The sequence below is a fragment of the Microtus ochrogaster genome, chromosome 8 (assembly GCF_000317375.1).
Source record: "Microtus ochrogaster isolate Prairie Vole_2 chromosome 8, MicOch1.0, whole genome shotgun sequence".
Taxonomy (NCBI): domain Eukaryota; kingdom Metazoa; phylum Chordata; class Mammalia; order Rodentia; family Cricetidae; genus Microtus; species Microtus ochrogaster.
Window position 1 is genome coordinate 58,709,821 of NC_022015.1, and position 15,271 is coordinate 58,725,091.

At 36.6% G+C, this 15,271-nt stretch overlaps 1 protein-coding gene across 2 annotated transcripts in view; it reads left to right on the top strand.

Annotated features, from left to right (window-relative positions):
* Nucleotides 1–15,271, top strand: part of Ric1 (RIC1 homolog, RAB6A GEF complex partner 1) — an 81,056-nt gene that overhangs the window by 34,375 nt on the left and 31,410 nt on the right. The window contains exons 3-7 of one of the 2 annotated variants that reach the window (XM_026781541.1): nucleotides 4,087–4,194; nucleotides 9,301–9,443; nucleotides 9,566–9,699; nucleotides 11,444–11,535; nucleotides 12,540–12,628. In XM_026781541.1, coding sequence (XP_026637342.1) covers nucleotides 4,087–4,194; nucleotides 9,301–9,443; nucleotides 9,566–9,699; nucleotides 11,444–11,535; nucleotides 12,540–12,628 — 566 coding nt within the window. Of the gene's footprint in view, nucleotides 1–4,086; nucleotides 4,195–9,300; nucleotides 9,444–9,562; nucleotides 9,700–11,443; nucleotides 11,536–12,539; nucleotides 12,629–15,271 lie in introns of both variants that reach the window. The other variant, XM_013348070.2, reaches the window with a different exon arrangement.

Genomic DNA, 15,271 nt, shown 5'->3' on the forward strand with positions numbered 1-15,271 from the left:
GATCTCTGTGAGTTCGAGACCAGCCTGGTCTACAGAGCTAGTTCCAGGATAGGCTCCAAAGCCACAGAGAAACCCTGTCTCAAAAAAACAACAACAAAAAAAAAAAACCAAGAAAACAAAAATACTTTAAGCAAGAGTGAAAACATATACAGTGTGTTGTGACAAAAATTACCTTAAATTTGTATCATTATACAAAATCCTTTAAACAAGAACAAAAACATATATATACACACACACAATATACCAAAATTGACTTTGAATTTGTATTTATATACTAAAATCCATGCCAGTGCAAAATGTCTGAGATTAATAGTTGTCTTTTTATCTTGTATTCCTTTTTTCCTATATTCCCCTAAATTATAACAAGCAACCACGACCCACAAAACAACCAGTGACCATGCACACTCCCTTTTTCTTAGGAATGTGGGCAGTCCTCTCCATTCCACTTCCTGCTAGCTGTGGGCAAAGCCATCCCAGGGATCCCCAAGAAAAAATTTTAAGATAATGACTAAGTCCTGGGAAGGCCAACAGTCACCATTGTTGATAGCTATCACCTGTTAAGATTCAGGAGGTCTCCCTTAATCAAACCAGAGCCATATCAACTTAGAACAAATTCACAGCCTCTGTGTCCTGTGGAAACGAAAGCAAACCACTTCTCCAAAGTACTTTTGATTTCCATTTGACAAATACATTTTTTGACTTTTTTAAAGTTACGGCATTCTTTATGTAGCTTTTTTCTTTTACTCTTACTGTCTCTTTAAAGTCTTTTTTTAAAACTCTTCATTCTTTTTATAACTGCCTATACCCACTTTCTTAAAGCCTACACACATTGTAAAACACACTGAAACTTGTTAAGAGGCTTTTCCATCTGGACCTCTTTTACTGAATATCTTTTAGCCTTTTTTGACCACACGAGCAAACTTTATACTGTAAGCTACACCTGGATCCTCTGCATGCTCTATAGACTGGCTCTGCCCACTCTTGGGTCAGGTCCTAAAGCTAAGCTCAAAGCTTGCGGCCAGGTCAGAGGTGCGTGACCAGGGACTGCATTCAACTTTCCTAGAGCTCTAGAATGCTGATGCTGGTCCTGTGGCAGGCATTTTTACTTCGTGTTTTGTTCCTATTTTAAGTACTGGTTGCTCAAGGGATCAGCAGCAGGCAGAAGCTCTTAAAGGAGACTTACATTTATTTTGGCTCTTTAGTCTGTTGGCAGATGCCACTCATTCATTTCACAGCTTCCCAGACCTGAAATAATCACACAAAAGCTATATTAATTACAATACTATTTGACCTATAGCTTAAGCATATATCTAACTAGCTCTTACATCTTAAATTAACCATTTATATTCATCTGTGTATAGCCACAAGGTTGTGGCTTACTGGAAAGGTTCCCTCCAGCATCTGTCTCCTGTGGTGGCTACATGGCTTCTCTCTAACTCTGCCTACTCTCTCCTCCTCTATCTGTTTGGAATTCCTGCCTTGCCCTATTTTGTGCTGCAATAGGCCCAAAGCAGCTTCTTTATTAACCAATGGTATTCACAGCATACAGAGGGGAATTCCACATCATTAGTCTTTTGACTTTTTTGTGGGGCCTGCCACCTCAGAAGCTTATTCTTACTTAATGCCCGGCCTTAGCTTGCTTCTTTCCAGCTTTTCTAACTTAAATTATCCAGGCCACCTTTTTCCTCTGCACTTTTTCCTTTTCTTATTTCTGTATATCTTATTTTTGCTCTTACTCTGTGGCTGGCTGGGTGGCTGGGTTGCTGGCCCCTGATGTTCTCCTTTCTTTGTTTTCTCATTGATCCCCCTCTTCCTTGTTTCTCCTTCTATTTATACTGCCTGCCAGCCCTGCTTATCCTTGCTCCTTCCTCACTATTGGCCGTTCAGCTCTTTATTAGGACCATCAGGTGTTTTAGAGAGGCAATAAAATCATAGCTTCACAGAGTTAAATAAATGCAGCATAAACAAAAGTCACACACACCTTAAAATAATATTCCCCAGCATGTATCTGCAGCTTTTAGTATCTGCAGCTTTTAGCAAAGATGTACCTGCATTATCTGAGTCAAGGGCGTGGGAAAATACATAAGACTGTAGTTGCGCAATAGCTTAGGTTAGAAGAGTTGACTACATGGGAAATCTAAGACAAATAAGGTTGATTGTTTGGTTGTTCTCTTAAATGTAGGTTAAGCAAACAGGCTGATTACACAATATTCTTACATGACTTCAAGATACATTATTAACTTTGGCTGTGAGGTTCAGCAAAAGTTCCATTCCAGTCTCTAAGAATGTTGATATTTTCAGATATTGCAGCTACAATAAGAAGGAGCATAAAAAGGGTAATGAATGAAAATGGTCAGATTTTAGTATTTCCATACATTGTCAAAAACAAATATTACCCAACACAGTACCATACGATTGTAATACTATTTTGAGAGGTGGAGGCAGAAGAATCACAGATTTGAAGCTGGCCTGGGTTACATAGTGAGACACCCAACACACACACTGTAGGGGGAGGCACAAAGCCTTTAAGATACAGAGGGAAATCTTTTGCTTTGAGCATGTGTAACAGAATTTTTCTTGCATACAAGAGAAAAATATACTGAAAAAAATATACTGTCCACTCATCCTCTGCACTCAGATTATCAGCATCGCCCTTTTCACAAACGCCGATCATCCTTTCAGATGTCTTCATTTTAACGTGGGGCTTTCTTCAAGGTTGGCTTGTTCCTAGCAGAGTCTTCAGAGACTGCTTTCGTTTTTCTTTTTTCCTTTTTCATAAGTCTCCAACACTACTGAATTTTAAGCATTGCTTTAAAAAAAAATAAAATTAGCTTTAAAACCACTTAGTCGTGGAGAATGTCCTAGGAAAGTGACCACAGAATGCATGATTACCACCTTAAATGTGAGTCTGGTAAATTAATTACTCATTTTCTTTTTAGAGACTGTCATTAACCAAGCATATTACCTGATATTTAGCTTGTTAAATATCAACTAGCTTAGCGTGTCAGGCATAGAATCAAATAGCAAGATGACAGTAAGCTTTCACCAAGCTTATAAGTGGAAAAAAAGAAAATATCCACAATCAAAAAGGAAGCAAAATGGGTTTCTGAGCAGCAAAGCAATTTTCACAAAAACCAGAAACCTCAAAGGCTATTGGTCTTGTTAAACTCTTTGCATATAACTATACTAGTATTAACAAATAGAGTTGCAAGATTTAGATGATTGAAAAGAGAAGTGATGTTATCAGGCCAATTGCTGAAAAAATAACTGCCACACATAACTATTAAATCTAACACAGGCAGTGAGGAAGAATAGACGGGTGATAACATACAACCATGCCATGTGGAGATAAATTCAAGACAGTTCTGTAGTCCTTAAGAGTTACGTGCTCAGTTTCTTGGCAATGATCTAGCAGTATTCTTAGGCAGCCCTTAATCACCATGATTTAAATATATATGTATATATACATATGAGTGTATACACACACACATATATATACCATTTTGTTATTTATTGCCAAGTATAAAATATCTAATTACATCCCTAATTTTGACATTAATTCTGATAAATACCCAGAGAATAGGAATCAAAGATAGGGTGTGGAATAAGGTGAAGTGAATGAACAGTTTAGACCATACACTACTACATGTGGAATTATATACTATATCTATTAGTTTCCTAGCTAGGGAAGCTCTCGTAGTCATTTTAAACAAAATGTTTTTGGTTCTCTTGAGAGTTCATCTTAATTTTCCCTTCCTCTTTCCTCCATTCTTCTGTCCCTCCTCCCTCCATCTCTCCGTCTCTTTCCTCCATTCTTCCATTCCTTCACTCCACCACTCATCCATCTCTCTCTTCCTCTGCTTTTCTCCCTCAGTCCCTCAACACAAGTTGCATTAGTTAAGCTTACTTAATCTAGTAGATATATAAATGTATCTACTGTGATAGAACTCAAGTTTGAGTTTCATTTGTGAATCTATAGGATGAACACCTGCTTTCTAAGTTTGGTTATGTTTAATTCAGTGTATATTAGGTGCAGAGTGGGGGCAAATTTAATATTTTATCTTAACCTTGTGCTTTTTCTCTTAGAGGAAGTCCACAAATGAAGGGGATACCTCATTTCAAGGAAGAACATTGTGCCCCAGCACTAAATTTAGAAATGAAGAAAATATTGGATTTGCAAGCACCCATCATGAGGTATAGTATGCCGTCTAAATTTGACTTTTTTGGCCACAAGAGACCATGTAGTTGGTTAAACACATGACCAACAAGAAAATTGTTTCGTGTCAATTTATATCCTGTTTGGTTGTATGGTATGTAACATACTAAAAAAGACTGTGTTAGAATCATATATTTTGAGGAAAAGAGTAGCTGTTCCTTTTACAGCCTCCACACATTTCTTGGAAGTGCATGTACCCTTGAAAAAATGTTAAGCCTTCTGGGTCCAGAGTGAATAAAGGTTGTTGGCAAGTGGGGAGAAATACTGAAAATCTATTAGTACACAGTGGGTTTTTTTTTAAGTGATTTTTACAATTTGACTTTGTTTTCTTAATTATTCATGATTGATCTTTTAGTTGTTACTTAAGACAATTTCATATCGTTTCTTCTGCATATATATGATTTATATAAACAGTATACAGCTATAAAAACAATGAGGCTCATTCCTCCGGATATACTGAGTGATAAACAAGGAGTCTAGTACTAAGAATACCTGGTTTTAAAAGGTATTACAAATTTATTGTTCTGGAAGAATACATAAGAAGCTAATGAACAGATTTGAGAAAGATTTTTTTAGTAAGTATCTTTCAAAGATACTGAACCATGGGGCCAGCAAGATGGTTCTGTAGGTAAAGGTGTTTGCTTTCCAACTTAATGACCTGAGTTACCTCCCCAGTACTCACATGATGGAAGTAGAGAATTGATTCCCAAGGCTGTCCTCTGGCCTCCAAACATGCACCATGACATGCCCAAGCATTCCCCCCTCCCCCCAGATAAATAAATAATAAATGTGAAACAATTTGAAAAACAAAAAGACTGAATATATAACTATCAAATGAATCTGTTAGACTACATATGTAATTCCTCTTTTTAAAAAGACCTCTCTGATTTGTAGTTCTAACAAAGGGCTTCGTGCGTTGTTTCTTTTGTCAAAATAGCACTGGAACAAACTGTGCAAGATTGGCATGTAAGCAGCAGGCTGTTGTCATTGCTCTGTTTAGTCTGTCTTCTTATTTTTAATCCCCTCATGGAAAAGAATGTCTTTGTTATTTGCGTAAATGTGATTAAACTAAAAATATTAGCATATTCACTATGTTAATCAAAGATTACTGGTCACTTCAGATTTTATTTGCTCAAGATGAAAGCCCTTTCAAGAATATGACTTGAGATGGCTCAGTGGGTAAGAATGCTTGTTGCATAAACATGAGACCTAAGTTCAAATATTCAACACCCACATAAAAATAGGTGTAGTCACACACAGGCCTATAACTCTAGTGCTGTGATCGGCAGACAGAATTGCTAAGGATTGCCAGCTGCCGTGCACCAGTTCAGTGAAAGATGCTTTCTCAAGGAAGTAAGGTGGAGTGTGATAGAGCAGTGCACAGCTTAGTCCTCACATGTGTATACGTGGATGTGCAAGCACACGCACACACATACACACACACACACACACACACACACACACTATTATGGTAAATGTTAATAGACTGTTACTTGATGCAGAAGGAATTTTGAACGTATACCAAAAAGGTATAACAGTCCAACTTGGTTTTATGCCTCCACCTGGTGGTAAAGCCATGTAACATCTGGAAATAGACTAGAAAAAGAGCCTTTGCAAAAAGAATTTCTGGGACTGGATGTGTAGCTCAGTAGTAGTGCCTGTTTTCACCATGCTCAAGGCCCAGTATTCAAGTTTTAGCACCACCAAGGGAAAGAGGGAGGAATTGTGTGTGGCTGTACTGTGTGACGACTGTACTGGATAGTTTTATGTCAACTAGATACAAATTAAAGTCATCTGAGAGAAGAGAGCCTTAATTAAGAAAATGCTTCCATAAGATTGAATTGTAGGCAAGCCTATAAGGTATTTTCTTAATTAGTGATTGATGTGGGGGAACATAGCCCATTGTGGATGGTGCCATTTCTGGGCCGGTGGTCCTGGGTTCTATAAGAAAGCAGAGTGGGCAAGCCATGGGGAGCAAGCCAGTAGTAAGCAGCACCCCTCCATGACCTCTGCCCTAGTCCCTGCCTTCAGATTCCTACCCTGTTTGAGTTTCTGTCATGACTTCCTTCAATGATGAACTGTGATAAGGAAGTATAAGCCAAATAAACCATGTCCTCCCCAGCTTGCCTTTTGGTTATAATGTTTCTTCACAGCAATAGAAACCCTAACCAAGACAATGACTTTCACGTGTGTAAGAGTAGATTCTGCAAATTTAGGTGGTTGGGAGTTTGTCTCAGATTTCTCTCAAACTTTCAAAGAAAGAATTACATTTCAAGCAAAACTATTAGCTGGTCTAATATATACTTCTTGGAAATTATCTATACATTTGTAAAATGAAAGAGAAGACACTGAAAGACTATATAATCAGTTATTTTCTACTATCACAACCAGTGTAATCAATTAAAACTGGAGATAGTGGTTATAATGATGCTTATATGAGTAAAAATACTGTTACCTTTTATTTTTGATTAAATAAAGATTAATACTAAACATCCATCTTTTGTTATTACTTGAATACAGAGAATGTATAAAAGAAAAAAGTTGTAATATGAGTTGTAATAATTGGTTAATCAGAAACACTATTTTATTTTGTTACATGTGACAGTATATGATTAAATGAATCATATTCCTTACTAATCATGTTAATAAAATCATTTAGAACTCAGTATCCTAAATTGAAAAATATCTATGCTTGAATCCTGAATAATCTGTGGAGCCAGTAGTCTAACTCAGAACATAGTATGTTTGTGTGTCTTTAGTATGCACTTACAACTAAGAATAATACTCAGAATATCTTAAGAATCAGTGTTGTATGAAAAGACCAAATTTGTTGGGCTTGACATTTGTTCTAAAAATTAAATGATAGTGGCAATTGGGTGGTTTGGGACAAGAGCCGTTTTTCAACTTTTTGGAGAAGTATTCATTACTTTATCAACTGACATTAGCCTTTGTTTAACAAGTTTGTTTACTTTTAATTGAATGAGGTGAATGGTATTTCTTATCTTTTCATATAGTGATATTTTATTTATGTTTTTAATAAATAAAGTTTGCCTAAAGATCAGGTCAAAGCTAAACCACTAGAGGTCAAGCAGTGGTGGCACACACCTTTAATCCCAGGGTTAAGAGGCAGATGTATCTCTGTGGGTTCAAGTCCACCCTGGGCTAACCAAGATCAATGAAGAAATAAATCCAGGTGGTGGTGCCTCACACCTTTAATCCTAGTACTAGGGAATCATACACTTTTAATCCCAGCACTAAAGGGAATATAAAATGGGAGAAGAGAGAGGCTCTCTATAGTCTGTTTAGTCTGTGGTCACCCAGCCTTGGTACAGGTAAGACTTCTATAGTGGCCTGGCTGCTTTGCTTTTCTGGTATGAGTCACCAGTCAGACGCAGAGAAAGCAAGATGAAATGCCTCACTGAGAAAAGTTACCAAGCCACATGGCTAACTATAGATAATAATTATGGATTAATTTAAGTTAGAAGAGCTAGTTAATAATAAGCCTGAGCTAATAGGCCAAACAGTTTATGATTAATATAAGCCTTGTGTGTTTCTTTGGGACTGAATGACTGTGGGACCGGGAGGGACAGAAACTTCTGTCTACATTTTTTTTTATTTATTTTTTTAATTGAGAATTCTGTCTACATTTTCATGTAGATTTGTGATGTGTGGCAGGTGGAGAAAGAGAAGGAGAGATTGACGTCTGGTGCTTCCCCAGTTGTCCTCCATCATATTATTTTGAGATAGGGTCACTCACTGAGTCTGGAGTTCAACCATTTGCTTAAACTTCTGGTCAGCAGACTTCAGAAATCCACCTATGTCTACATCTCAACACTCCCAGCACTAGGATAACAGATATATGCTACCACACCTGTACATTTTAAGTGGGTACTAGGAATCTCAGCTCTGATCCTTACACTTGTGTCACAGAACAAAATCTGACCTTCCCAGGGGGAGAGCATGGCAGAGGGTGAGGGGCAGGCAGACAATTGCATGACCCTGACTTTACCCAGACTGCTCTCCCATATCAAGGAGGCAAGCATTACCAACTGTGCTTTCTTCTCAGCCCTCATATTAGATCATTTGTCATTTATATCACAATTGTTTTAAGTCACTGTGTGTTAATTCAACATTGGGATTGTATAATAGTCTATTTATACTATGAACTTTTCTTCTTCCTCTGGTTCACATTTTCCTATCTGTATATCTGGTCAGTTATTGCAGCTTTGTTTATTACAATGTAGAGATTATGTGCTCTATTAATTTTCAGGTATATTGTCACTACATGTGGCTACTGTTATCAGATTGTACACATAAAGAATTCCTATTTTTGAAAATTTTTATTAAGCAGTGCTAGAGAATTGTTTGTTACATGTACAGTCTGTGGTTTCAGTTTGTCATCCTTTGGTTAGTTACATCTATTTTTCTTCTTCAATGTCCTCAGTCATACGACACCAACTCATTATTCTTCTTTAATTTGTTGCCTCTATATTTCAAGTTATTAATCTATATTAAAATTATAATAAAATTATAGACAGGTAGTGTTCTGTAAGGATTTAATGATTTCCTTTTTTAAAGTTAAAAATGTTGTCATTTTTGTTTTGTTTCTGTTATTTTGTTTTAGGTGGCAGTCTCACTGTGTAGTTCCTGACTATCCTGGAATTTACACAGTGTAGATTAGGCGGGCTTCAAACTTAAGAGTTTGAAGTTTTATTACCTTACAGATGTTCAGCCTTGCTTGCAGAAGCTCACTCTGTCTGTCTGTCTCTCTGGTCTGTCTGTGTTTCTCCTTCCTGCCTGCTTGTGTGCCTTCTTTTTCTCCCTCCTTCCCACCCATTCCCTTTTTTTATCTTTCTTCCTTTCTTTCTGAAATAGGGTCTTACTGTGTAACTCTGGCCAGACTGGCCTTGAACCCATAGAGATCCACCTGCCCTCTGCCTCTTAAATGCTGGAATTAGAGGTGTGTGCCACCATACCTGGCTTGCAGAAAGCATTTTTTGAAAGCAGTTAATCATTTATACTCATTACTTTTCCGGTATGCTGTCTTAAAAGTTAATTGACTTAAGTTGCTTGCTTCTCCCCAGTTTGCAGTCTGTGCTGGAAGATCTCCTTGTGGCAACTTCTGATGGACTTCTTCATCTAATTCATTGGGAAGGAATGACAAATGGAAGAAAAGCCATCAATCTTTCTACAGTACCATTTTCAGTAGATCTTCAGTCATCTAGAGGTAGTTATACTTTCTATATGAGGTAGAACCAACTTAATATACAACATATGGAAGTACTACCCAAATATATAAAATAATAGTTTATTATAACCATACTCTATTTCCGTGTTTTTCTTCAGTAGGCTCATTCCTCGGCTTTGCAGACGTGCACATTAAAGATATGGAATACTGTGCCACACTTGATGGGTTTGCTGTTGTGTTTAATGATGGTAAAGTTGGATTTATTACACCAGTGTCCAGTAGATTTACTGCAGAGGTATGGATTGTGTGTTTTTTATTGTTTTATTTTGCTTATTAATTTTACTTTGTTAGCAAATCCTATGTTCTCTTAGTTTGTATAATGTTTATTTAAACTATAAGTCAGTTATGGGGCTTTATCCTGCAGAAAATCACTATTTGCTTCAGTCTTCTCCAATCCCAACACAGTCATAATCTTTTCATCTTTCCAAGAAAGTAATTGTTTTAATGAAGTTACTAGCCATTGTTTACATGTTAGACAGTATGTGAGTTGTGTTGATACCAAACTATAAAATATGTTAATGATTAGGTTTTCCTTTTCTGCAGATTTTTAGTTCCACTGGGAGTTAATAATTCTTTTGTTCTTTATGTTTACTCTGTGTGTATGTGTGTGCCTTTGCTTAATTATGTACACATGTATGTTTGTATGTAGGCAGGATGTGTGTGCTTGTAGAGACCAGAGGACAACCTAGACTGACATTCTTAGTCACTGCTAATCTTACTTTTTGAAACAGAGTCTCTCATTGGTCTAGACCTGGCCAACGAGTCTTAGAGACCCACCAGTCTTCACTTCCAGCACTGGGGTTACCAGTACATAACAACCAAACCTGGCTTTTTACACAGGTTCTAGGGGTCAAACTGAGGTCCTCACGCTTGCACAAGCACTTCACTGAGTTGTCACCTCACCCTCCATTAACTTATTCTTTGTACATTTACCACTTAACCCCAACCTGACTGTCAATATGAAAGTATCGTCTCCATTTTTTAGATCATTAGTGTTTGTTTAATCTTCGTTAAGATATTCCTGTTAGAGTTTTCTGGACTACTCCAGACTAGAGTTCTTCTCCAGACTGGTTCCTTACTATACACCGTTAACCGTTAATAACCAAAGATGTATTTTCTGGTTTTTCATCATCATCATCCCAAGTAGTCTCTTTCTTAATTATATAGTCTTTAGTAGTTGTTGATTTTTTTGACTTTTAGATAGTAAATGTGCAGATTTTGTTGCTGTTCAAGACCCAAAATAAAAATGAATCATTCTCTGTTTTGGTAGATTTTGTTATATGATCTCCACTGTGGGGTTTGTTAACTAGGTTATATCTTTATGGGGGTCCTCCCCATCTTTAAGTTTCTCCCCTCTTCTCTTTTATTCTACACCTTTCTCTCTCCACTTTGTGTCTCCAGGGTTCCTTATAAAAGAGTTCTAGGTCCCTTCCAGAGGATATATATACCTGACTTCCCTGATACTCTGATATTTGAGTTTTGAAAGTGTTAAAAACTATCAGGTTCAAGGTGTAAACTTGGACTTTTCTTTGATGTTCAGTTTTTCTCAAAGAAAAAATATTCAGTTTTCTATTGGGTAGAAGTTGGGTCTTTGTTGGCTATTCACAATGGAAATGTGCTCAAAAGGACCCTAGTCTTCTTACCTAGACTTTGAACCACCTCTACCATTCTTTTAGTGACACCCAAATTCCCAGGAATTTTGTGTACCCAATAGTGTAAGTAAGCGATTTTTAAGCATTCTTTACTATTTGTGTGCTTCTCAACTTCTAAAATTTGCTAATGCCTTCCATTTTTTTTTTTGTATTCACTACCTTATGCTTCTTGGGAGAAAATACTTAGATGATAGTCTTTGTGAGAGATTTCTTATGCAGGTGAAACCAAATGATACCTTGTTAAACTGAACCTTTATTGAATGAGAATTATCTGGACTATAAAGGTTAGGGGAACACTTTTTAAACTTTAAGTTTTTCTTGTTGTAGCAACTTCATGGAGTTTGGCCACAAGATGTTATTGATGGGACATGTGTAGCAGTAAATAACAAGTACCGACTTATGGCGTTTGGTTGTGCAAGGTAAGATAGATAGGGACTTTGACTCTAAGTTAAACTTAAGATATCTTAACATACTTAGGGACTTGGTTATGCCTGCCATAATTATCAGTCATCTTAGTATAAAATATAAAGATTGTTTTTTTATTTTGAAACAAAGGTAAAGAACAGATTTCAAAGGTTGAACATTATTAGTTTGTAAAAGTGTTTCAAACTATAGAAAATTGAAATACAAATAAAAAAGAATAAATAAGTTTAAATTTAGATTCTTAATTGTTAATCTTTTAGGATATCTGTGTTTATATTCTCTTATATGAATATGTAGTTTTATTTAGTGAATATTTTTAAAGCTCACATAAAATCAGTTTTTTGTTGTAATTCATATAATGGAGAGTTTTCAAACAAAATTGAAACTTGAACACTGTGACACATGTTTATGATCCTAGCATTCAGGAGGTTGAGAGGATCAAGGATTTGAGGATGTTGATTATAGCCTGGCCTACAAACACATATAGATCAGTCTTAGTAAATTCCTTTAAAATGGGTGTGTGAGGGGCAAAAAAGAAGGGAAAAATTTATGTTCATGGTATGCAAAATTATGCTTGTCTCCTAAAGCAAGTTGAAGAGGAAGGTGTCTGTGTGAAACACACACATGTATTTGCTGCCCATATATTAACATATTGTTAAAGTTCATTCTTTCAATGTTATAGATATGGTACTGTATGAATATATCAATTTAATTTTCCTTCCTCATGTTGCTATGTGTTAAGGTTGTTTTTACTATTTGCAGTTATATACAGTAGTATAGTGAACAGTGTATGTGTTTCCTGGAAAATGTCAGGAATTTCAAGAGGATGTGGAAAGGGATGACTAGACTGTAATCTCTGCATTTGTTCAGATGAGGTGACTACTAATTATTTACAAAATGTTTTTCTACTTTGTACACCTTTCACTAGAGCATAGATTCCCATGATAATGCTGTTTCTATTCATTTTTGTCATTTTTCACTAAAAGTGTTGTTTTTACAGTGGTTCTGTGCAAGTTTATACAATAGATAACACCACTGGAGCCATGCTGCTATCTCATAAATTAGAGCTTACAGCGAAACAGTATCCTGGTGAGTATCTATAATGTCTCTCTTGATCTGTGAGGTTCCATTCCAACACTGCCACACCTGCAAGCAGTAGATGGCTGACACCATGGGGAATACTGAATTCTGTGTACTGTTTCTCCCTTACACATGCAGTAAAGTTTTACTTATAAATTAGGCATAAGAAGAGATACCCCGTATGTTAGTTACTTGTCTCATTGCTGTGACAAAATGCCTTACAAAAGCAACTTAAGAAAGGACGATTTGGGGGCTGGAAAGATGTCTCAGCAGTTAAAAGCACCAACTGCTCTTGGCCAGGACTTGGTTTGATTCTCAGCACCCTAATGGCAGCTCACAACAATTTGTAATTTCAGCAGCTGGTTTCTACAGGCATCAGAAATGAAAGTGGTCCATTGCGTGTAGGCAAAACACCCAAACACATAAAATATTTTTGATTAAAAAAAAAGTGTTTATTTTGGCTTACAGTTTAAGAGGTACAGCATGTCATGACGACAAGAGCATGGTGGCAGGAACATGAGAGGCAGCACTGGCTACAGTATGCCTGTTGTCAAGAAGTAGAAAGAGATGAGTTCTGATGTTTAACTTGCTATTTTTATTCGGTCCAGATCTCCAGCTGATAGGATGGTACTTATGACCCATTCTCCTCAAGGAGTCCTTTCTGGAAACATCCTCACATATACCCAGGGGTGTGTTCCCACAGTGATGTAGTCAAGCTGACAGTGAAGATGAATCCACTTTTGTTTGATCATCACAGGGTGTATGAATGTATTGAACTGTCACAGTGTGTTCTATAAACAACACAATTAAAATAACCAAAACCTTAAAAATAAGTGATAATAAAATAGAAGTCATTTAGTTACAACTAAAACTAAATTTTTTTTTCAAACTTTTTTTCTTAGTTTTTGGGAGTATGTGGGTTCTTGGCTATGTCTTCTACACCTGATTTTAGCAGTAAGTCCTCAAGTATCATAGTATGAGTTAATCTATGATTTTATTTCATATCTTATTCTGGTAGACTCAAATGGAAGACTTTTACTAGCTGGTGTTTCTTTCTCTTAGCTTAGGTTCTTCTCTTGGCAGCCTCTTCTCCATTGGCAAATTTAGCAACTCACTCTATCATTTATACACACGCATGCATACACACATTAGTTTTTTTAGTATAAACCTATTTTCAATTCAATTCACCATGCAGTATCTAAGAAATGACTCGTTTGTTTTAGGGCGGGCCCTTGCTTAGGGTCTGCACGCGGGCCTTGTGTTTCCTGCTGTGCCATGTCAGTCTGTATTCTCTGCTCATGTCTTAAACCACAGGCTAATGCCTCTCCTGTGTTAGAAGTGCATTTGTTACATACTAGAGTAAAATTCTTACAATCTGAGATGTGACAGCAAAACTAGGACAAGTTGCTTTTTCATCAGTTTCAAGAAAGAGAATTACAAGCCAATCTGCCTTATGAACATTGATGCAAAAATCAATAAAATGCTGGCAAACCGAATCCAAGAATACATCAGAAATCATCCACTACGATCAAGTCAGCTTCATCCTAGAGATGCAGAGGCGGTTCATCATACGAAAATTTATCAATGTATCTACCATATAAATAAACTGAAAGAAAAAAGCCATATGATCATCTCATTAAATGCTAAAAAAGCATTCAATAAACTCCAACACCCTTTTGTAATAAAGGTCTTGGAAAGATCAGGGTTACGAGGAACATTTCTAAACATAATAAAAAACAATATACAGCAAGCCAACAGCCACCATCAAATTAAATGAAGAGAAACTCAAAGTGATTCCACTATAATCAGGAACAAGACAAGACTGTCCACTCTCTCCATATCTATTCAACATAGTTTTTGAAGTCTAGCTAGAGCAATAAGACAACAAAAGGAGATCAAGGGGATACAAATTGAAAAGGAAGAAGTCAAACTTTTGCTATTCACAGATGATAAGATAGTATAACATAAGGGGTTTGTTTCTTTCAACTGCATTAATTACACAAATTGTAAGAGTGAGGACTGAGTTGATATGTGACTAAGGACTGTCATGAGACTTTGGTTTACTGTTCTATGTAATGATGAACTATGGAAAATTTCCCTGGCTCATCTACATGACATCTTATCTCTTTTTCTCCTTTGTACCATGGATACAGCCTGTATAATCTTGGCATTACCGTGTATCTTTACTAGTTTTCCTCGTGTGGGCATGCTCTGAACTTTATCTCCTGACCCTCACATGCTATGTGAGTCACCAGTAATGATAGATTCTCAAAGGGAAACAACTTTGTCCCAGTATTTTGGGATGTTCAACATCATACTTGTTTCCGTGTGAAGAATCATAATGGATATTATTTGATGTACTACAAAAACAGATATTCACTCCCAGCATTCATTTTTATCACACACACTATGCAAAAGACTTATGTGTATTTTTCTCTGAGGAGAATGTTTCTGCAACCTTATCCCCATTTTGCAGAAGCTGGTCTGACAGCTTTGAAGATTATTACACAGTGGTAGTTATTCAAGATAATCATGGCAAAACTAGCCTTCACTCCCTACAGTTCACCTGCATTCTGAGGTTGTTCACATTAGATCAGACAAAGGCTGGTGCTTTTATTTTCAGTACCCTCCATGAACAGGACTCATCTTAGA